The following is a 24,027-nucleotide window of genomic DNA, read 5'->3' on the forward strand; positions in this document are numbered from 1 at the left end:
CTGGGTGGCTCAGATGGTTAAGCATCTGCCTTCGGCTCAGGTCATGATTCCAGGGTCCTGGGATCGAGCCCCACATCGGGCTCCTGGCTCAGCAGGGAGCCTGCTTCTCCTTCTTCCTCTGCCTCTCTCCCTGCTCATGCTCTCTCTCTCTGTATCTCTGTGTCTCAAATGAATAAATAAAATCTTTAAAAAAAAAAAAGAATTAGAGTTTGTTGTCCAGGGTTAAGAGGTGCCGATTCTCATTTTCACCTGATATCCTTGGTATTGAGGTAAAATAGATGCAGTCTTCATTTAATACTACCTTTTCTGAATGACTGAATTTAACATACAATTTCTTGGTGTCTGTCATCTTGACTGGTGATGCTCACATTAATTGGGAATTGACTCTCAAATAAACCTATTTCAGACAGCTGGAAATCTATTGTGATGGTTCAGAATTTGCAGCCATTCCTATCTGTCATTGTTCCAGCTTCCTCAATCTTTATGTATGACTGTTCAAGGCACTCAAGGCCTCACCCCTTCCAAATCTATTAATCACCCAGAGCAGTGGTGCTCAGGGCCCTAGATGCTACAAAGTGATAGGAGAAGAGAATAAAACTAAGGTAGTCATGGATTAGAGAACTAGACTGCTAGTGTTCCTTACGGAGCCACATTTAAAGTGTTCTGTTGAACAAGTCCAGAAGACAGCAAGCAGATGGCAAGGGATACAGCTGTGGCATCCTGTGGAGGAGAATTGTGGTCAGAGGTGGGGAGAAAACTTCAGCAGTGGCAGGAGGACTGTTACTAGCCAGCTACCTACTTTGCCACTTTGGAGAGGCTGTATGGTGTGGTGATTAAGAGTTCAGACTAAGGGGGCGCCTGGCTGGCTCAGTCAGAGGAGCATGCATGCCACTCTTGCTCTCGAGGTTGTAAGTTCAAGCCCTACATGGGGTCTTACTTAAAAATAAAGCCTTTAAAAAAAAAAAAGAGTTCAGACTAAGACCTGCATTCAAACCCCACTCTACCATTTTCTGGCCAATATGACCTGAGGCAAGTAACTTAACCTCTGACCTCAGATTTTTTGTTGCTGTTGTTATAAAGTAGAAATGATCATAGTACCACCTATAGGAGTCTTAGGATTAAACGTCCTGTGAAAAACACTGCACCAAGTCTACCATGCCTGAAGGGTTCATTCAGTAAATGTTGTATAGCATTAAATGTGATGATTCCTCTCAGGCTGAAACTGGAAAAATGAGTTAATGTTATAGAGGGGCAGATTCTGGCTCTGCATGAGGAAGAAAGACTGGCCTGAATGTGTTCAAGCAAAGACTAAACTATCATATATGTATATCAGAGATGAGTAGATGGATCGGCCATTTGGTAATCGGTCATGATCTAAGTTCCCTTCTCACTGGAAGACTCATTTTATAAGGCAGACCTACATGAAAACTGTTTTATTAACGTGACTATTTATGTTACAGAATTACGTCCAAAGAAGTTGGGATAGGAAATATCTTAGTTTAACATAATGAGATTTTTATTGGCTTCTCTAGTTATACCATTTACAAATTGAAAGAACCTGCTAAGGATCACTGGTGGGAGTGATATTATTAGAATTAAATGTGAGTCATAGAGGCTCCCAGACAGTGTTCTATCTATCTATGGAGGGAAGGAAGCTAAGTACATGTTAGGTATTAATTAGCACCTTGAGGGGCGCCTGGCTGGCTCAGTTGGAGGAGCATGCATCTCTTGATCTCGGGGTCATGAGTTTGAGCCCCATGTTGGGTGTAGAGATTATTTAATAAATGTTTAATTAGCACCTTGAGAAAATTTAATTAGATTTTACAAATACAATTAAAAAGGCCAATTTTTTGAAAAACGTATTCACAGATGCTATTTAAGTTCCACCTAAAACAATTTGGAATGAATTTTAATAGTATTTTTGTTTCTCTATAATTTATATTCTGCCTCCTTCTAGAAATAATTTGAAGCAACAGCTTAGAACATTATGCTAAATCAGGGCGCCTGGGTGGCTCAGGCGTTAAATATCTGCCTTTGGCTCAGGTCGTGATCCTAGCATCCTGGGATCGAGCCCCGCATCGGGCTCCCTGCTCCCCGGGAAGCCTGCTTCTCCCTCTCCAGCTCCCCCTGCTTGTGTTCCCTCTCTCGCTGTGTCTCTCTCTGTCAAATAAATAAATAAAATCTTAAAAAAAAAAGAAGTTATGCTAAATAGGCAAGGAAAAAAAAAAGGCCTCAAAGGCCTTCCCACATGAGTTCAGAGAACCAAATCTTTGTATTCACTACTATTGCTCAATGAGAAGTTATGCAGAGAAAGATCCGTTGGATATAGGGCACAGAGTAGTATAGCTAAAAAGAAGAGTACCTTTATGGAGAAGCAGAAGACCTCCGTTTATTTCCTTTTGCTGCTGTTGGCCTGCTTTGTAACTTTTAATCATTATTAGTGACATGAAAATAGCATTCTGCACCAACGCAAGAATTATTTTTTGTTTAAGAATGAAATCGTGAGCTTACTTAAAAACAACCAAAGATTTGGGGGCAGGGGATATGGAGACAGATGACATTTCCTTCAGGATCTCCTTGTTTTCCTTCTACAGTTATTTTAAAACAGAGTAAGAAACAATTCCCTTGGGATGCTGTTATTCTAGTAAAAATTCAATATAAGAAAGTCTTTCAAGAGAAAGGTAAAATATTTTCATTAGTAGCGTTTTCTATTCTACATTTGGCATCCCAGACAGTAGCTAACTTTAGGAGTATTTTACTTCCAGATAAGTCACATTCTATTTAAAATTACATATGAGCTGCTTAGAAATAATACTGTTTTAGAACCAAAAAAATTAAACACAGAAAAGTAGAAACAACAGAACAATGAACACCACTTTTATACCTTCGCCTAGATTCAACAGCTGTCAATCCCTTAACCAAACTTTCTCCATCTTTATTGCTATACACACACTCTCCCTGCCATTCCCCCCAATCCTTTTTGCCAGATCATCCAAAAGTACACCATAGCCATCAGAAATAGGCTTTTTTTTTTTTTAAGTAATCTCTACACCAACGTGAGGCTGGAACTCATGACCCTGAGATCAAGAGTCACAGGTTCCACTGATCAAGCCAGCCAGGCGTCCCCAGCAATATGCTATTTTAATGATCATTTATCTGCTGCTCAAATGCAGCAGAGCAACATATATATTGTAAAGTTTATTATATAGTTGGTGTCAGCTGTTTGTGCTTATTATCTGAAGTCTTAGGTACATTTTATTGGAGGTAGGGGTACTCATATTAAAGTTATCTTCTTAGTAATCTCTGCGATGCTTCCTACACTTCTCAGATCTGCATAGTCAAAGAAGGAATATTTAACTACTTAAGTTTAAGACCCTACAAACTAATGGCAGTATTATTCTTGGGTAAAAATAGTTAAAATACTATATATTTTTTTAAAATGCTTTCATTTTTCTCAAACAGGCTGAAATAATCAAGTTTTGTATTTTCAAGCAGTTTAGGAAAAGAAAAAACTCAATATTTGAAATAGAACGTTTGTTAGAATTTGGATATTTCATTGGTTAAAAGGTTTATTTACGGCTATAAATTGATGCTATCTGACAGAAAATATGGCTATTGTGTTCACTGAGCCTAGGTATGACCAAAACCATAAAAGATATTTCTTTCCTTTTTTTTTTTTTTTCAGGAGATTTTGATGAATTCACTCAAGATAATAACGACATTATGTTGAAAAACATAGCAGAGGACCTTCGGAATTGCTTACCTCTAGAAACCATGCTTTCCTCAGAACATGTAGCCCTCCAAAAAGTAAATACATTAAATTAATTTACTCTAGTGCTACTTGGGGATTCTCCTATTCTTCCCTATTCCCACAGCCTCTCTCATCTAATTAGTCCTGAATTCTACTTTAAACCGTTTTTCATTTGGTACTTCAGTGATGCCCCCAGTTCTTTTGAGTCCGTAATCCTCTGGCTCCCCAGTCATTCAACAGGTATTTTTTGAGGGCATCCTGTTTGCCAAACACTCAAACCCCTGCGCCTCCCCCCCGCCCCGCCCCGTTCCATGTCCCCTACCCCCAAAAAACAAGGCCAACAGTAATCTGGCCCTGCCTGTATACATCATTGTCCTGGTTTTCTCTTTCCTGTTCAATATCCCCCACTTTTATCAAAGATGAAATTCATCTCTTTGTTTTCTTCTCCTGCTTTTGTGCTGTACGGTTTTTGTTTATTCTGTTCCTTCATTCCTAAAATAAGTTCTCATTTTTCTTCCCTGGACAGCCCCCTCATTCAAGCCCCTTCAAATCTCAACTCTTCTGGGGTACATATGTGAGGAATATTGTTTCCTGAAACAAAGCTAATAATAATAATCTCTTCTCCCACTAATCTGAAAACAGCAACCCTCTATGTGGTTTTTCACCGTGTAGATTCCAAAGCAGAGGAACCAAATCTTGTACATTTTCTTTTTTCTTTTTTTTTTTTTTAGATTTTATTTATTTATTTGAGAGAGAGAGAATGAGAGACAGCACGAGAGGGAAGAGGGCAGAGGGGGAAGCAGACCCCCCGCTGAGCAGGGAGCCCGATGCGGGACTCGATCCCGGGACTCCAGGATCATGACCTGAGCCGAAGGCAGTCGCTTAACCAACTGAGCCACCCAGGCGCCCAAAATCTTGTACATTTTCAATAGTGCTATGCACATTGTGAGCACTTAGCAAATCTTAGTAAACCTCCAGTCCCAGAGGTGGAAAATAGTGGATAGTATAAAAACTGAGAGCAATATTTGTAACATAGTTTGGATGTTATTAATAAGGCAGTCGTATCAATAGCATGATATACCAAAATACATGAAACAAGGAAAAAGTATTCATTGCATGTAACAGTCGACCCCTAATCCCTTCTCCTAACAAACTGTTTTTATCTTCTGTTATTTCCTTCTGGTCCTTGTGTATGTCCATACATTTTACACGCTTATAATATAGATATCTGTAGGTGTAGATACAATTTTGTAGATCTCTAAGTAGATAGGTTGATTCTTTATTATAGTTAAGGTAAAAGGAATCAGACATTTTTTTCTTGGTAGCCGCTTGCTATTATATCACGTTATCACCAGTATTAATAAAGGGCTGTTCACTGTAAGCAGGAAATGTTACGAACGATTTTATTATTTGAAAACTCTGCCTCTGCGCAGAGATGACTTGCTAAGTGTTTTCATGGGTCGGTCACTGACACGCAGGACTCAGGAGACCCGGTATTAGTTTAATTCTTTCCCCTCCAAATGGTCATTTCTTTGGAGAAATCTCTGAGTAGGAGTTTCTTTATTTGTAAAATATACAACCCAGGATGGACAAGACGGTCACAAAGTACTCCTTTAACGCAAATTTTTTATATTTCTCCTAGCCACGTTTTGTATCGTTACAGGTCAAATTAAAAGTTGCTAGTGTCTCACACACACACAAAAAAAAACCACAAAAGAAGAGCAGGATGGCTCTTCGATAAGTGAAACTTGTCTTTCTCTGCCTTGTCGTTGCTCTCAGAATTTTAGCATTTGAACCACTGATGTTTTGCCTTATTTAGCAATAAAAAGAGACTCCTTTGTACTTCGTTTCTTTTGAAGTTCTTCTCCTTTCCCCCAGATACAGCAGCAGCCAGAACCCACAGTTCACGTTGATGCATTCCTTTATGATGAAGACTTTATTGATTCATTATGTGAGGAAGGAAAAATGAGCAGAAATTACTGTATGGTGTGTGGCTCACACCAGACGGCACCTTTAGGTAGGCACTCAAGTATGCAAACCTGATGACTTTGTGTATACTTTTCTCTCCATGTCCTGAGAACACAGATTCTTGACCAAGTCATTCAGTGTTTTTTGAAAGGAAAAGGCCAACCGTTCAGCGTAGCCATTACCAATTATTGAGGTTAGGGAGACCAAAGAGCAACATTTTGTCCAGGGAAGCTGGGTCACGTAATGTCTCCAAGGAGAGTATCTCTGCTTTTCACAGAAACTGTTGAATCAGAGGTGACTTTTCAGGTCCAGAAACTAATCACAAGTGACTGAGTACAGGGAAACCAGCTTATACTTTCCATACTTCAAAGAGATTCATAGATAAACCATACCATAATGCTGGTTCACTTACAATGATAAATATAACTGCAAGGGGGCTGAAATGTCCCAATAAAAGCATCTACTTGAGAAGTCAGATAGTAATCAAATATTGTTGGAAGGGCATGGATTTGGAGGACAGAGATAATCTTGAGAAAGAGCTTATTCAGGCCTTGATTTGACCTAGTAGAGCATCTCCAGTCCATAACAGAGGACAACTCTAGTAACAAGATGTCTCCTGCATCTCCACCCCTCAGAGGCAGCACCTGTGTCCCAAATGGGAAGCTAGACTGACTCCATGCTGCTAATATGTTAACTCTTCTGTTAATGTATTCTTTGTTAAGGGGCTCCTGGGTGGCTCAGTCATTTGAGTGTCAGACTTTTTTTTTTTTTTTAAGATTTTTATTTATTTATTAAAGAGAGAGAGAGCATGAGAGGGGGGAGGGTCAGAGGGAGAAGCAGTCTCCCCGCCGAGCAGGGAGCCCAATGCGGGACTCGATCCCAGGACTCCAGGATCATGACCCGAGCTGAAGGCAGTCACTTAACCAACTGAACCATCCAGGCGCCCCATGAGTGTCAGGGTCTTGATTTCAGCTCAGGTCATGGTCCCAGGGTCATGGGATCGAGCCCCACATTAGGCTCCACACTCAGCAGGGAGTCTGCTGGAGATTCTCTCTCCCTCTCCCTCTGGCCTTCCCCACCGCTCATGCACGTGCATGTTCTCTCTCTCAAATAAATAAAAAAGTCTTTAATTATATATGTGTGTATATATATATTTTTTTCTTTGTTCAAATTGGATATGATCGTCTAGGCTATTCCTTTAGACATGCTATTTCAGGATTCCTGGTCACTTAGATATAGAGTTATTGCTTATGGTGGCCTACCTCTCCAGGTGAGTAATCTTGTGTTCATGTTACTGATCTTAGATAATATCATTGTCAAAAGTTAACTACTACCAAATTTGTAATATGCTGCTAATACAAATATATTGTATCTATATTATAATTGGGAATTAAACTCTCCTGATTAACTTAAGATTCTGTTTTTAGATAGTACTTACAGTTTCCATTTGAGGTGGTTGAAATTTACAGAACAGAAAGTGACTTAGACAAGAACGATAGAAGGAAAACTAAAAAGTGAATTGCAACTATAATACCATATCAGATCTGATTTACAGAAGTTTTTTAAGATTTATTTATTTATTTATTTATTTATTTTTTATTCATGAGAGACAGAGCGAGAGAGAAAGGCAGAGGGAGAAACAGGCTCCCAAGGAGCAGGGAGCCCGATGCGGGACTCGATCCCAGGACCCTGAGATCATGACCTGAGCCGAAGGCAGATGCTTAACCATCTGAGCCACCCAGGCGCCCGTTTAAGATTTATTTATTTTAGAGAGAGAGAGCGGGGGTGGGGAGGGGCAGAGGGAGAGGGAGAGAGACAGTCTCCAGCAGACTCCCCCCTGAGTGAGGAGCCTGACGTGGGCCTCAATCCCATGACCCTGAGATCCTGACCCAAGCCAAAATCAAGAGTTGGATGCTCAACCAACTGAGCCACCCAGGTGCCCCTGATTTACAGAAGTTTAAAGAAGAGATATGTTTGACAAGTAAAAATTTGAAGATTAGGATGCATTTTCCCATCTAAATCAGGTTGTAAATAGTGACTGGGTATGCAGGCCAGCCCACATAACCACAGTGAATCTGAAAAAGCTATCATCTGTGGAACTCTCCTTCCTTCTGTGACAAGGGCCTTGTCTAGCTATAAGACACTAATGATGACTCTGTAACCCAAGGCAGAAGCACTAATGTGACAGAGTAGTGAGGATGAGGATTCTAGGCAGATAAGTCTATGGTGGTCAAAGCCCACCCCCACCCCAAGTCACGCCCTTTATTTTCTTCCAGGGGATTAGCCTGCCTGCTTCCATTTTCTTTGCCACCATCCCTTAGTTATGGCCAAAGTTTCTCCCCTTCCTGACCATTATATTATGTAGGACATAATATAGTAAGTCTTTAAAAAATATACTCAGACTCTCCCAAATATTTGATTACAGAAACAATGGAGGGAGAAGATGGGCTAGGAAGCTTGTAGCAGTTAAAAAAACTAAGGGAAATAAGAATAATTAATGGGCATATCGTCACTTCCTTTCATACCACCCTTCTTCTGCACTCCAGAACACATTTTAGGTTGGTCAGGGCTGCCACACTGCTCAACTCCAGAGATGGTCATTCATTTGGTAGTCTATTGAAGTCGTATTGCAGTCTAATGTAGTAGTATGGGGCTATTCTGTGGCTGCTCTGGGGTAAGGTGAGAAAGCCAGATGATATGGGAGTTAGGAAGCATCCCACGGAATAGCAGTCATAGGGAAAAGAAGGGAAAACCCAAGGACCATCTAAGCAATAGCAAGAAGGAAGTGAGAGGCATAAGGATAGGGACAGGTTGCTGGGTAGCTATTCCCTAGAGGCCTTTTTAAATGTCAGAGACTTGGGGGCACCAGGGTGGCACAGTTGGTCAGGTGTCCCAACTCTTGGTTTCAGGTTTCAGCCCAGGTCATGATCTCAGGGTCATGGGATCAACCCCTGCATCAGGCTCTGTGCTCAGCGTGGAGTCTGCTTGGGATTTTTCTCTCCCTCTCCCTCTGCCCCTCCCGCTTATGCTCTCTCTCTCTCTGAAATAAATAAATCTTAAAATAAAAATAATTGTCAGAGACTTCATAGTTATTCTTCTCTAATATAGCTCAGAGTGAATGAGTGCAAAATTATCACATTAATTTTTTCTAAATAGTCTCCGAATAGCTTTCATTGATTTTTAGAAGAGAAAAACATGAAATATACTTTATAAATATGGATAAAAGAATTAGAAATACAGAATAGAATGTTTAATACCCGAGCACAATTTGATGTTTATTCTGTTCTAATTCTCCAGGATTTATTTCTCATTCCTTCTCCCTCATGGAATTGAAGTTCATTTATCATCATGTACTCCCTGATCTGTCGGGAAAGGTCTTGGTTGATGTTGGCTCCAGACTTGGCACAGTCCTTTATGGGGTAAAGTCCAGCTTGTGGACATATTCAACATTTGGAAAATACTTTCTCCTCCTGCTAGCAACAGTTTTGCCTGCCACCATCCAAGGTGACAGCTTGGCTTTATTTATTAGAGTAACAGAATAAGAAGGTTAAAATATTATAGTGAATTTGGAATTTCAAAAGCCAGCTCTCTGATTTCCTTTACCGGTTTGTGTCTGTAACACAAATGAAGGCATATCAACAAAGCAGAAGCAGGTGACCTCATAACACTTTGCTATTTTGTCAGTCACTATTGACCTTCTAACTCTGTTTTCTTTGTGCTGTATTAAATAGTGTACTGAACTTTGATAAGAACTTTTATAAAAACTTTATAAAATTTACTTCACCTAGGAAATTGCATATGGCCATAACAAAGTCACTTAACACTCCTGGCTTCACGTTCCTCACCTGTAAATAAGCTACTAAATGATATCCAAGGACATATATTGCTCCAATTTTCCGTGATTCAAGTTTGAATGTAGACATTTGTGTCTGAAATATCACTTCAGTGTGGCTTTTTAAAAAAAATTCAAATCATGAGTATTTGTACCGTTCCTAAATGGTTTTATCAAAAAACTTTAAATGTGGTTTCTGGTTGTCATTAGCAGACTTGTTAAAACATGTGGCGAACAGCAGTAGAGGCTCATGCCAGAAACTCTCAGTTCCCAGCATCCATTGCCTGCTCTAAACAGAAACACTTAACTCTTTAGTGCTTAGTTTATTTGTCAGTGTTAAGGCTTTTATTCTATAATTAGGAAAGATATCCATAATAGAAAATACAGTTTGTCAGATGGTTTTTTGAGGGAGAACATGGGTAAATATGATTATTTACAATATTTGCTCCACTCTTGTCCGTTTTTTGATTTGTTAGAAAAGTATATAGCTGAAAGAAATGAGGCTATGCAAGTATGTGACAGTGTTAATAAATTTAAACATATCCTCATTTTTCTTCATATTAAAATGGTTACTGATTTAGTCAACAAAAAATTTTTGAATACCTACTTATGCTCTGTTGAACATATTCTAAAAATCTATCATGAGCTATAAATACAAATTTGGTTCACGTGTGGGTGTTACTTGATGTAAAGTGATATTCAGAATATGATTTGACCTTTCCTTCCATGTTAGTTTTTTGTTTTTACAATCAAAAGTGCATGCATAATAATATCTAGTCAGTTCTTTATTATCCTTGTTAACTAATTGGTCGGTTATCTTTGGCAGATTGCAGACACCAGACTGACTTCCCTAAGCCAAACAGGACACATCTCCAGCCACCTTCCTCTAGTGTCAGACTGTGCATGATTTTCCATTATATTTCCCACAGGTTAACTCCTTTCTTGCTTTCCGCCGCTGTAACTTCCCAAGAAATTACAGAAATACGGTATTAAACAGAGAGTCTGTATACGATCACTTTTCTCATTTCCAGCTTTATTGTATGCACAATTTTATCAGGAAAAGTAAGAAATCAATCTTTCAAAATATAATTACTTTTAAATAATGAAATTAATAAAATACAGTCAAGATCTTGATCAGTGAGAGTCTTTGAGTTCTCGAAGTTGTAAGTTTTACATACATGTTATTTATCTTTCATTTTATTTTTACTTTATTGAATTCTATTTTTTTAAAGTGTGATTTTTTTTAATTTTATGTAGAAATGAACTCACAGTTCATTCATTTGCATCATAACATGTCTTTATTTTTTCAGGGTTATCTTTACAGTTCAGCACTGCAACTATATGGGGTAGAACTGAATGGAGATTTTTGCCAGTTGCAGGAAATGGTCATAAAAAAATACCAGTTCACTGACAGAATAAAGGTAATGAAGTACAGTTGAGACACAATGTTACATTAGTTTCAGGTGTAGAGCATGGTGATTTGGTAAGTCTGTATGTTATGCAATGCTCATCACGAGTGTAGCTACCATTTGTGACCATACAACGTTATTACAATATCATTGACTATGCTCCCTATGCTGCACTAAAGGTACCCTTTTAAATATATATTCTGTTATCTATTTTATAGCATAATTTAGTCCAATTTCTTCTGGATTGGAGTTGGAAACTCTTTTTGAATCTATTCTTGGTTGCTGTCGTGTAGAAACAGATTGAGTTGACTTAGTACTTTTAAACAATAAAGGTGAATTTAATTATAATTACCTTCCACTCCTATTTCTCTTCCGCCCCAATTTTATTAGAAAGTAGAATTTTTCTTAATTTCCTTCATCTTTTCTGTGGTATAGTTTTGGTAGCAGCATTCAAATTTGAATCTCTAGATGTAGGTCAAAAGTGTACTTAATGAAACTCTTATGTTGAAAGTAAGCAAAAAAGTTAAGTAATGCTCTCAGTTCTTTACCTTCTTTTTCTAAGCTTCCAGGAGTTGTGGATGCCACAGAATGGCAGTTCAGGAGAATGATGCCCTGCATTTGGCTATAACAGAACTTTTCTCTTTTTCTGTATGTAAGGGGAAAAATAACCAGAAAAGGGAAAGGAAGTTTTTTGGTTAATGCAGTAATTCTTACCCTTTCACTGACGGTCCTACACTTCAATGGCAATGCAGAGAGATACTGAGCAACTAAGGCTCTCTGGTGTTAAAGTGTTGAAAGATATCTCGGTATGATTAAGGATCTAGTCCTCCCCTTTTTTATTGAAGGAAATGTTTTTTCCTCCTTCCAAACTTCCTTTTTTCTCTCTCTTTGTTTCTCTCTCATCTTAGAGAAGCAAATGATTAAAGCAAATTTATTGTCTAGTAATAAATTCATGGATTTTTCTCACTATCCCATATTTAGTGAACAGAAACACATTGTTCTTGCATAATAATAATCACATAACAGGAATGTTGATTTAATTGAAAGTTAAGATTTAAAAATTGACCTTTTAAGAATCCTAGTTTATAAATGGGTGCCAGGGTGGCTTAGTCGGTTGAGCATCCGACTCTTAATTTCGGCTCAGGTCACAGTCTCAGGGTGGTGGGATGACCCTGCGTGGGGCTCGGTGCTCAGCAGGGAGTCTGCTTGGGATTCTCTCTCTCCCTCTCGCTCTCCCCTGCCCCCCTCACGCATGTTCTCTCTCTCTAAATAAATCTTTTAATAAATAAATGGAGATCCAAGTACCTTGTTATTTTTTTAAAGAAGATGATAAAGATATGTAAAACGCATTTATTTACATGTTAAAAGGTCTTTACCCCTTGCTTTTCAACAGAGCATATGTGGATGAATGCCCACCCCACGTACTTCTGCGGCTTCAGTGGCTATTAGTAACCCAATGACAGAAAGCTGTTTTCATACCATTTTATTGGCAACCTTAACAGTTTCCTTCCTCAATGGTAAAGACAATTGTTGTGTTTGAGAGGCCCTAAGATCAACAGAAAGGAATTCTAGGGTTATTTTTTATAGTATCTTGAAATCTATGTAGCCTTTAAGTCTCAGGCTCTGCTTTTTGTTTTGTTTTTGTTCTTGTTTGGTCTTTTTTAACAGGACTTTCCTAAGAAGTCTAGGAATCCTTAGTTGTCCATTCAGACTTAAGAGTGAGAAACAAGCTGATTGAAGTTCTCGGCATTTAAGTAGGGGATTCTGAGCACTGTGGGCTTCAGTGTCGAGTGGTCTTGTTTGGTTGGTTAATTAGTTGGGGAGTATCTGATGAAGTATCTTAAGATCTTTCCTCTTGGGATCAGTCTCCTTACTGAGTGGCAAACAATATCCTGGGGACTGAGTGGTAGAGGAAAAGAAGTGAAGCATAAGGGATTCACAGCATCCTGTCTGCCTTACTTCCCTCGTTTTCAGTACATTAGCCTTTCTTTCAACTAGTCCTGATGTCCCCTGACCCAGACACCTTTTGTTTTACCCTTTCCAGGGTAAATAGAAGAAACCTCTCTTCTTTTGCTGGGGTATGAGAAAGTCATATAGGGGTCTGGGTACTTCTAAAACTGACTTTCAACCCAATTACCTTATTTTTAGCATTTCTCCCTACTCCTTCACCCAGAAATACCTGGTGCCATCAGTTGTGAGCCTTTTTGAGATTCTGTAGTATAAACCAAGTGGGGGTCTTTGCTTTCTATCTATCCAGCTTAGAAATCAGATTTTTCTGGTCTCCTAAATTCCTTGTTAGTTCCTTTTTTTTCCCTAACTTACAAAATTTTATCTCTGTTATTTCCTTTCCCAATCCCCCGATCCTCGTGGGTATACTAAAAACACTATACTGTTATTATAATGGGGTTTCAGGATGCCATGTGTCTTATGCACTGTCTTTACATGAAAGACCCATTGATTTAAATTCTTTCTACCCTCTCCACTAGACTAAAGGGGAATTTTTCTTTATTCATATCTTGCTTATTCCTTTGATGGCACTTAGCGTCACCGGCGTAGCTGTTTTTTCCCATTACTAGAATATAACATATTTGAGTGTAGATATTGTATCTCATTTGTCATGGTGTATGTATCTCCCCGCACAGTATCTCGTATATAGGAGGTGCCCATTAAAAATTGGTTAAATTATTTTGGGTTGCCATGTGGCCTTTGCATTGTTAGTATTCCAGTTTGTCCAGAGCCATTTTGGGGAGTTTCCCTGGGACTTCTGTTGGTTGCCATAATTAATTGAGCCACCAGATTCTTTTTTTACCCTATCTGTGGGGTGGGGTGTGGGAGAGTGAACAGAGATGGGAAAGAAAAAGAGGAAACTGTGGTATATCAGTAGGTTAATTTGCGTGCCCATTTCATATCTCAGCAACATGTTTAGAAAGTTTAAAGTGATTGTTTTCTATGTGTTCAGGAATATGTCAAAGGTGTGTTTCAGAGACTAGAGGCCCACCTAATTTAAATTATCTTAGTATTTTTCCTATTTAAAAAGGGGGATAAAATATGTTAAGAATCAGACCTCTTACAAATAAATAGAAATCTTCTAATGCAAAATAGTTAAACTTTTTTTCTTCTTTTTAAAATAAAAGTGGTTTGTTTTGCACTTGAGAAAATAGATGTTTTTCTCTTGTTATCTTGCCTGTGCTCTCTCAGACTTGAGGGTGCACAAGGGTGCATGTATCCCTTTGAATTAGTGTTTTTGTATTTTGGAGATAAATACCCAGTAGTGCAATTGCTGGATCATAGGGTCATTCTATTTTTAGCTTTTTGAGGAACCTCTATATTGTTTTCCACAGTGGCTGCACCAGTTTGCATTCCCACCAACAGTGCAAGAGAGTTCCTTTTTCTCTACATCCTCACCAACACTTGTTTCCTGTGTTTTTGTTTTTAGCCAATTTCACAGGTGTGAAATGCTATCTCATTGTAGTCTTGATTTGCATTTCCCTGATGATGCATGATGTTGATCATCTTCTCATGTGTCTGTTGGCCATCTGGATGTCTTCTTTGGAGAAATGTGTGTTCATGTCTTCTACCCATTTTTTAAATTGGATTTTTTGGTTTTTTGGTGTTGAGTTGTGCAAGTTCTTTATATGTTTTGGATACCAACCCTTTATGAGATGCGTCATCTGCAAATATCATCTCCCATTCAGGAGGTTGTCTTTTAGTTTGGTTGATTGTTACCTTTAGTAGATAGTCCCAATAGTTTACTTTTGCTTTTGTTTCCCTTACTTCAGGGGACCTATCTAGAAAGATGTTATTGTGGCCAATGTAAGAGAAATTATTATCTGTGCTCTCTTCTAGGATTTTAATGGTTTCAGGTCTTATATGTAGGTCTTTACTCCATCTTGAGTGTATTTCTGTGTATGATGTAAGAAAGTGGTCCAGTTTCACTTTTTCATGTAGCTGTCCAGTTTTCCCAACACCATTTGTTGAAGAGACTTCTTCCTGTTGTATATTCTTGCTTCTTTTGTCAAAGATTAACTGACCATAAAATTGTGGGTTTATTTCTTAGTTTGCTATTCTCTTCTATTCATCTGTGTGTCTATTTTTGTGCCAGTACCATACTGCTTTGATGACTGCTGCTTTGTAATATAACTTGAAGCCTGGAATTGTGATGCCTCCAGTTTTGTTTTTCTTTTTCAAGATTACTTTGTCTATTTGGGGTCTTTTGTCAAAGGTTTCCATACAAATTTTAGGATAGTTTGTTCTAGTTTTGTGAAAAATGCTGTTGGTATTTTGATAGGAATTGCATTAAATCTGTACATTGCTTTGAGTAGTGTAGACATTTTTACATCCATGAGCATGGAATGTCTTTCCATTTCTTTGTGTCATCTTCAGTTTCTTTCATCAATGTTTTCTACTTTTGTTGGTTTTTTTTTTAATATTTTATTTATTTATTTGACAGAGAGATAGCACAAGTAGGCAGAGCAGCAGGCAGAGGGAGAGGGAGAAGCAGACTTCCCCGCTGAGCAGGGAGCCCAATGCGGCACTCGATCCCAGGATGCTGGGATCATGACCTGAGCCGAAGGCAGACACTTAACCAACTGAGCCACCCAGGTGCCCCAGTGTTTTATACTTTTGAGAGTACAGGTCTTTCACCTCTTTGGTTAAGTTTATTCCTAGGTATTTTACTGTTTTGGGTGTGAGGCATATAGTTTTTAAATACATTGTTTTGTTTGCTTTTTTGGATAAATAATCAAGTAAATTTTAGATGAAAAGTCAGACAAAGCCAATAAACATACTGTATTAACATTTTATTTTTTTTGTATTAACATTTTACAATACATAAATAACTTTTACAGTTTTTATATGATCCATTTGATTCTGTGAATCAGGACAGATATTATTCCTTTTTATTTATGAAGATACCAACTGCCTAGTGTACAAACTCAGTTGTTGATGGAACCAGAGTTTGAACCTAAGGCCTTTGACTCTTACAATTAATGATATAGTCATCGTGGAAAAAGCTCTGAACTGCTGGGGGTTGAAAGACTGTAATTATATGACTATGTAAACAAATCTATCTAAAACAAATATTCACAAGTTTATGGTTTTTAATTAGATACTAAATATCTCCCATAGATGATACTATTAAATATACTGTTCTTTCTCCCATTTTAATTAAGGTTGACTTCTCATATCGCCTCATATCGTTGAACCAATAGATAGTTCTTCTGTGGTTATCTTTGTTTTCTTAAATGAACTCATTCTTCTTAAGGTGCTTCATGCAGACATCTGTACCCAGGGTTCACTTCTGCAAAATGCTGATGTCATTATCATGAATAATGTCTTCGAATATTTTCTTGATGAGGCAGAACAGGCCAGGTATGTTACTTATTCAAGCAAGAAATCTGTTAAAATATATTCAGCAAACTATGAAAAGGGATTAGTGGGGTGCCTGGCTCAGTCAGTAGAGCATGTGACTCTTGATCTTGGAGAATATAAGACCCACACTGTGTGGGTCTTATGAATATGAGAATATAAGACCCGCATTGAGTGTAGAGATTACTTAAATACATACCTTTTTTTAAAAAAGTGATTGGTAAAGTAGAAGTATTTTCATATTAAACTGTTTTTTAAAACAACCTCAACAAGATTATATTAATAAGGAAATGTCTTATGCATTAAACAAAAAGTAAACTTTGTCTAAGTTTGTAAAATATTACATCTAATGGGGGCGCATATATTAAATGATACCATGACCCAAGCATTTGCTTAGCAATCAGGAATGCAATAAGATAACAATTCCTGATGGGCATTTATACTTATTCTTTTCTGTCTCCGTTTTATTTTCTTTGAAAAAACATGATGGGAATTAATTTCTATAAGTGATATAAGATACAAGAATATTAACCAAAATAGTGATTAGTTATCAAACTTTTAAAATATTTTTAAGGTGGTAATAGTAGGTTCCTAAAACTATTCCACTATTCACGCAGTGGAAAAATTAGCATATCTGTGATCACTTTTTTGACTTCTCTGCCACAATTTGATGCTTTGTGACCCATCAGGACCAGTAGGTCCCTCTAATTAGAAAATTCCTGTGGTCCATAGTCTGAGACATTGATTTTCTAGCTAGCTAGGATTCATGACTTTTTTTTTATCATAATGGCATATGTGTACTCTAAATGCAGGAAAACTCCTTTCCATATGTACAAAATGGAATTACACAAATGTTTGGATTAGTGCATCAATAAGGTTTTTACTGCAGAGAAATAAAAAGACATATAGACCATAAACAGTTAATACAGAGTGGAATCCTGAATGGCTAAACCTCTTTATCCTGCCACCCTTTTACCTTCTATGTTCTCCCCTGCCCCCAGCTTTCTGTCTCAAACACACATACACACACATACACACACACCCATACCCGTTACTAGTAGGTTAAGGTCATCATGAAATTAACAGCTTAAATATTTTTAAAAGAAACTAGTTCAAAAGAAAGCTAATCATATAATCAAAGCTCAGCCAGAATGGGTGACAATTTTTGGTCACAGGCTAAAGACCAGAAACACAACATGAGCAAAGTTATCTTAATCATAGCCCTCTTTAAGCTTAATTTCCAGTGGACAAAGTATGATTAGCTTTTCACCTTTTTAAGTTAATGACCAGTGGCAAAAGCATTACATAATTGTTGGAGAATGAAGTAGTACCAGGTTTATGTTGTATAAGAAGTTAAAAGAGAAAAACACTTTAAAATCTTTGGAGATTCATTACAGGAAGATTTTGACTGCTGAAGAATGATGAAAGCCACTGGTGAACTTGACACCGGAAATACTGAATATTTGGGTTGTTTTAAAAGCTTTCTTGGTACATTCATACACGCTCTACATTGTTCAGTGAATAGGTATCGACCACGTGTGCTAGTTCAGTCATTTTTCCTAAATCAGTCTAGTACAATGAATTTGAAATACAGATTATAGCCATGGATGACAGTATACAGGAGAATGTTTAGAAGACACAGTAAAGCATTCTGACATTGGAATCGTTCTGACAAAACTGATCATTTACCTATGTTAATTCTGTATTATACTGAGTGAAAAAGAAAGATGGCGCCACATATAGCCTCCAAGGACTTGTCTTAATTAGAATCTGAGACAAGTGGAATGATACTGCTATAGGAGTTAGTATATAAGTGAAAACAGAAATAAATCGTAATAATAGAAAATGTGTACTCAGCAAAGACTCGGGCTTCAGAATAAGTCCGATCTCATTACAGAGTGACACCCCAGATTTGTAGAGTAATTGTTAGTTTAAAAGGTGCCTCAGTGTATTTTTTGAGTAGGTGAAACAGATACAGCTACCAGAATGATAGCTTACCAGAAACAGCAAGTGCTATTCTGAGAGGCATGGCCAACCGTGCCAATTTAGTCAGCTTCTTCATTCTTCTTCATTCTTATTAAATAAACTTATAAAATACGTCATTTTTAAGGAACCACATCAAAACAATAGCTCTAGCCCAAGCACAGTGACGATTATCAAGCACTGCTACATGATTTTAGATCTAGCCTGAGGAAGAACATTTGTATCATTTTGCCTAATAAACTCCAGAATACTAAACCTAATAACCATTGCTGTAACTGAGAGAAATGCAGATGACACCGCTGCCCACCTGCCCGTTGCAAGGGATGGGTATCTCTGCTCTGCTTGGCCGTTGCTCCCTGCTAGTGGGGTGTACGGTCAACACTCATGCACAGTATAGAAAGCCAGTTCATGTCTGCACTGAATTTGTCAGACCTGGGCAGGGACTGCCTTGTGGCGCATATAAACGCACATGGCATTTCACCATGCTTTCAACCGGGCTGGCCCCACTCAACTTTGCAGGTGCCATGTTGCCCAAAAGTCTTTCCATTAAATATTTTTGACAACCAAATAAAGTATGATTTCACTCTTGATGTTATTTTAAAAGATGTAATCTACATATCAGGCTTAATTGTTAGTCTTTGCGTGGCTTCTGGCATTTATGGCCTTTCTCCACTACTCTTCTCCACCTCTACCTCCTAGCCCTTCTCCATTCCGCAGAACCAGTTTTGACACACTTCATCAAGAGTTTAAGGAGCGCTTGGGTGGCTCAGTCAGTTAAGCTTCTGACTCTTGGTTTCGGCTCAGGTCATGATCTCAGGGTCATGGGATCAAGCAAGCTCCGTGTCGGGCTCTGCGCTGGGCTTGGAGCCTGCTTGGGATTCTTTCCCCTGCTCCTCTCTCTCTCTCTCTTTCCACCCCCTTCCTCTCCCTCTCCCCTTCTTCCTCCCTCTCCCTCGCCCCTCAAAAAAATCAAAAGAGTTTAAGGGGCTTTAACTACTGATCCAGCTTTGACTTGTGTATTGGTTCTGAAAACTGAGTTTCGGCCTTAACAGTACCTCGTAGTAACACAAATCCCCATCGTGTTGAATCTCTTCGAAGTTGTAACATCATAATTTTGCCAACACCCCCTTCAGAAACTGAAGAATTTACCAATTTCTAATATTTTGCTGCAATGCTATTTCCTGCAGGCAAACATTTTGCCCATCTGGATTTCTAGGTATTGCCTGTGCTGCATTTTCTTTTGTCATCTTCATTTTTTAAAAAGTGTTCAGTGTCTGGTAAAACCTAAAATATAAGTTTTTAATATGTTGCAGAGCCTGGGAATATATCAGTCAAAATGTAAGAAAACAAGGATCGTTATTAGTAACAGTACCAAGTCTTGAAGATTCTCTCTCAGGCCTTCAGGTATGTAAGCCTCTTTCCCAGCACTTTTTTTTTAAGATTTTATTTATTTATTAGAGCACATGCATGAGAGAAAGAGAGGAGAGAGCAGGAGCAGGGGCAGGGGGAAAGGGAGAAGCAGACCCTGCTGAGCAGGGAGCCTGATGTGGGACTTGATCCCAGGACTCTGGGATCATGACCTGAGCCGAAGGCAGATGATTAACCAACTGAACCACCCAGGCGCCCCTTTCCAGCATTTTTATTGTCAAAACTTTTCTCCAGTTTTTTTCTGATAGCTATTAACAATATTCTAGAGATATTCTGTCTGAATATAGTGACAGACGATAGAAAGAATAGCAGTAACTTATGGCCTAAGAACTGGTTTGTGGTTTGTTTATTGGCCTCAAGAGCTCTGAAATTGCAATTCTTATCTTGATATAGATTCCTTTGCTTCTCCAACCAGTTTTTCCAACTTGGGGGTTACAGTTTTAGGTTAACAAATGCTACTGAATGTTTTTAAGTGGCTTAGAACACCCACATCATAACTTTCCCCTTAGAACAAAAGGAACAGAGATGTCTTGGGATCAAGTTATGCATCAGGCTCCTTGCTCAGCAGGGAGCCTGCTTCCCCCTCTTCCTGATGCTCCCCTGCTTGTGCTCTCTCTCTTCCTCTCTCTCTCTGACAAATAAATAAGATCTTAAGGAAAAAAAAGAACAAAAGGAACAGAGTTGTTCAAGGCTTCTAGAATCGGATGTGTAGACTGGAGGCCCATATACTGTGCACAGTTTGGAATCTTGTACAAACCACTTCTTTGTTCCTTAGATTCTCCATATAAAGTAAGGCCCCTATTTACTAAGTTTCAGCCCAATAAGTTGACCCTATATAAAGGTTAATTAGTATTTATAAAGTTCTTAGAGACCCCTAGATGAAAGAAATAAAATATAAATGGAGTATTATAGTTTTCTTTAGTAGCGCTTTCCTTATCTATAAGCACTGCCAAATGTAAGAATCTATTTCTTCCTTTAAAAAAAAACTAAGCCATCATCAATAATACTTCCTTAAGAAATTTTTGTCAATCATCTAAATTATAAAAGTAGGGGCGCCTGGGTGGCTCAGTCGTTAAGCGTCTGCCTTCGGCTCAGTTCATGATCTCAGGGTCCTACGATCAAGCCCCACATCAGGCTCCCTGCTCCGCGGGAAGCCTACTTCTCCCTCTCCCACTTCCCCTGCTTGTGTTCCTTCTCTCACTGTGTCTCTCTCTGTCAAATAAATAAATAAAATCTTTTTAAAAATAAATAAATAAATTATAAAAATTCATGTTTACAATAACAAGGGAAATAATCCTGAGATATATAAAGAAAAGATGTTAATCTCCCCATCCCCTCCACTTAATTCTTTTCCAGGAGAGACCCATCTCATGTGTGGTGTAACCCACCATATTTTTCCATGCTTATAAAAGTACGTCTTTAGGGACACCTGGGTTGCTAAGTCAGTTAAGCGTCTGCCTTCGACTCAGGTCGTGATCCCAGGGTCCTGGGATCAAGTCCCACATCGGGCTCCCTGCTCAGTGGGGACCCTGCCTCTCCCTCTGCCTGCCACTCCCCCTGCTTGTGCTCTCTCTCTAATAAATAAATAAAATAAAAATTTTAAAAAATATATGCCTTTTAAAATATATGGTCTCCAAGGGGTGCCTGGGTGGCTCAGTCAGTTAAGGATCCGACTCTTGATCTCAACTGAAGTCTTGATCTTAGTGGTCTTGATTCGAGCCCTGCATTGGGCTCCCGCTAGGTGTGGAGCCTACCAAAAAAAATATATATAGATATATATAAACTTAAAAATATATATATATATATATATATGTATATGTGACCATATATATATATGGTCTCCAATTTATAATTTCTATATAGATTGAAATAATTTGGTGATTTTTCACATAACGAAATAATGGTTTCACACTAAATATATAAATCTGTCTATAGATAAGCACTGGAAATTATTACTTATGAAAGAGTCCTTATGCATGAATTTTTGAATAACTTTATTGCTTTCTTGTTTAATGAAACTTCTTTATTTTTTTTTAAGATTTTATTAATTTATTTGTCAGAGAGAGAGAGCACAAGCAGGGGGAGCAGCAGGGAGAGGGAGAAGCAGACTCCCCACTGAGCAGAGAGCCCAATGTGGGACTCGATCCAGGACCCCGGGATCATGACCTGAGCCGAAGGCAGACCCTTAACTGACTGAGCCACCCAGGCGTCCCTAATGAAACTTCTATAACCAGATATATTCATTGGCGGCTCTAGAATTTCTGTGTCATAGGGACTCAAAAGTTTACAGTGTAAAGGGAAGGGCCTGATGAAGGTTATGGAGGGAGATTAGTGCCTCTCGTGCAACCCCTTAGCACCATCACTGTGTATGTATGAACAGTTGTCTCTGTTCTCTGTGTATTCTCATTGTTGTTTTAGTCTTTTATTGTTTAAACCTAATGATAATTATTAACCTAGTTACGTTAAAACAATTATTCTGTATTTTCTTTATTCTTTCAAATTCCAAAATCAAAGTAAATTAAATCCTGAATCCACAGACCTACCATGTAGTACAACAAAGAATTGTTCATGTGACACCATGTAAACTTAGTCCTGCTTGTTGTAAAAAAAAAAAATCTGTTGTCTTCAGTTACTTAGTTCATCATGATTTCTTGAAGTTCCAGAGAACAGCATCATTCTGCAATTTTCATGTTTGTTTATAATCTTTTTTTCTTCCAGATTAATATACAGTTACCTTCCTGGGTTGAAGAGGTACCACTGACCTACGATGTATATCCAGAAAAGCATATTGACAGAGAAGCTCTTGAACAAATTCATTTGTATAAGATTCTGTAACATTGAAATAGTCCTATCTCAGTGTAATGGTTTGTTGAGTATATTACAAATTAATAAAAAAGAAACATCACCCCAATACCCTAACACATATTTCTGTATATTCCTTTCTAGACTTTGTATGTATGTTTACATATTTGTAAATAGTCATATGGGTATATATACACATATATAGTTGTGTATAGACACATAATTGTGTCCATATACACCTTTGATTTCTGTGATAATTAAAATACCTGAATATTTTTGGTTTTCTCCTGTTTCTTTTATCTTGTTAAAAACATAAATATGTCTTTTTTTTTTAAGATTTTTATTTATTTATTGAGAGAGATAGTGATAGAGAGCATGAGAGGGGGAGAGTCAGAGGGAGAAGCAGACTCCCCGCCGAGCAGGGAGCCCGATGCGGGACTCGATCCCAGGACTCCAGGATCATGACCTGAGCCGAAGCTTAAACAACTGAGCCACCCAGGTGCCCAAATATGTCTTTATTTAGTCACTAACTCTGTATACCAATTCCAGATATGAGAAAAAAGAATAGAAGGTGTTTCTATCATGAGAGAAGGGTAGAGGGGAAGGTAGGTTACATTGTATCCCATTTATTAGATCTCTGTTCTGTAAGATTCCTTGTACACAGCTTTATGTGAAGAGGCTAGCACAAGGACCAAAATAAAAAAATAATTGCAGTTGCTAGGAAAAAGCGAAACTAGAAAGATAGCCTCCAAAATATAAATATTTTATCTAGCTGGAGGAATTACTGCTGATTTTTTTTTTCTTTTCCGTGTTTTTCTGTATTTCCCTTTTTTTTCTCTAATGAATGTATTTTGAGATCAGGAAAAGCAAAACTTTTTTTTAAAGAATACAATGGAACATCAAAAGAACACCTAACTAGTTCTAGTAATCTCATATTTAATATTATATTTAAATTACTTTTTTAAACGAAACTAACCTACATTTTGGAATTGCGGAACTTTTTGGAAATCTATGTTTTGGGTTTTTTTTAAGATTTTATTTATTTATTAGAGAGCAGGGGAGAAGGGCAGAGGGAAAGAGAATCTTAAGCAGCCCCTATACCCAGCGTGGAGCTGACTCGGCTCAATCTCAAAACCCCAAGATCATGACTTGAGTTGAAGTTAAGAGTTGGACACTTAACCAACTGAGCCACCCAGGCACCCATTTGTTTTTTATTTTGTTTTGTTTCGTTTTCAAGAGGTTATTGGTCAATAGCTAAATAAAATGCTAAAAATAAAAAGTTTGAAACTTGGGTCGCCTGGGTAGTTCAGTCAGTTAAGCGTCTGCCTTCAGCTCAGGTCATGATCCCAAGGTCCTGGGATCCAGTCCAGCATTGGGCTCCTTGCTCAGGGGGGAGCCTTCTCTCTCTGCCAGCCTCTCTCCCTGCTTGTGCACTCGCTCTCTCTCTCTTTCTGACAAATAAATAAAATCTTTAAAAATTTTTTTTA

The 24,027-nt window shown here is 38.2% G+C and overlaps 2 protein-coding genes across 6 annotated transcripts in view; one reads left to right on the forward strand and one right to left on the reverse strand.

The window, feature by feature from the left end:
* The window catches only part of LOC102728304 (uncharacterized), a 32,138-nt gene extending 9,322 nt beyond the window's left edge, over positions 1 to 22,816 (forward strand). For all 5 annotated transcript variants that reach the window (XM_031026916.2, XM_006732225.3, XM_081830647.1 and 2 more), the window contains 7 exons: positions 3,686 to 3,807; positions 5,630 to 5,768; positions 9,017 to 9,138; positions 10,862 to 10,972; positions 16,224 to 16,330; positions 19,624 to 19,714; positions 22,457 to 22,816. In XM_031026916.2, coding sequence (XP_030882776.2) covers positions 3,686 to 3,807; positions 5,630 to 5,768; positions 9,017 to 9,138; positions 10,862 to 10,972; positions 16,224 to 16,330; positions 19,624 to 19,714; positions 22,457 to 22,573 — 809 coding nt within the window. In that variant the 3' untranslated portion in view covers positions 22,574 to 22,816. The remainder of the gene's footprint in view (positions 1 to 3,685; positions 3,808 to 5,629; positions 5,769 to 9,016; positions 9,139 to 10,861; positions 10,973 to 16,223; positions 16,331 to 19,623; positions 19,715 to 22,456) is intronic.
* The window catches only part of SRP54 (signal recognition particle 54), a 248,683-nt gene that overhangs the window by 50,679 nt on the left and 173,977 nt on the right, over positions 1 to 24,027 (reverse strand). The gene's annotated exons all lie outside the window — the stretch shown is intronic.

Source organism: Leptonychotes weddellii, chromosome 9 (assembly GCF_054177405.1).
Source record: "Leptonychotes weddellii isolate Sample4059 chromosome 9, ASM5417740v2, whole genome shotgun sequence".
In the NCBI taxonomy this organism is placed as follows: domain Eukaryota; kingdom Metazoa; phylum Chordata; class Mammalia; order Carnivora; family Phocidae; genus Leptonychotes; species Leptonychotes weddellii.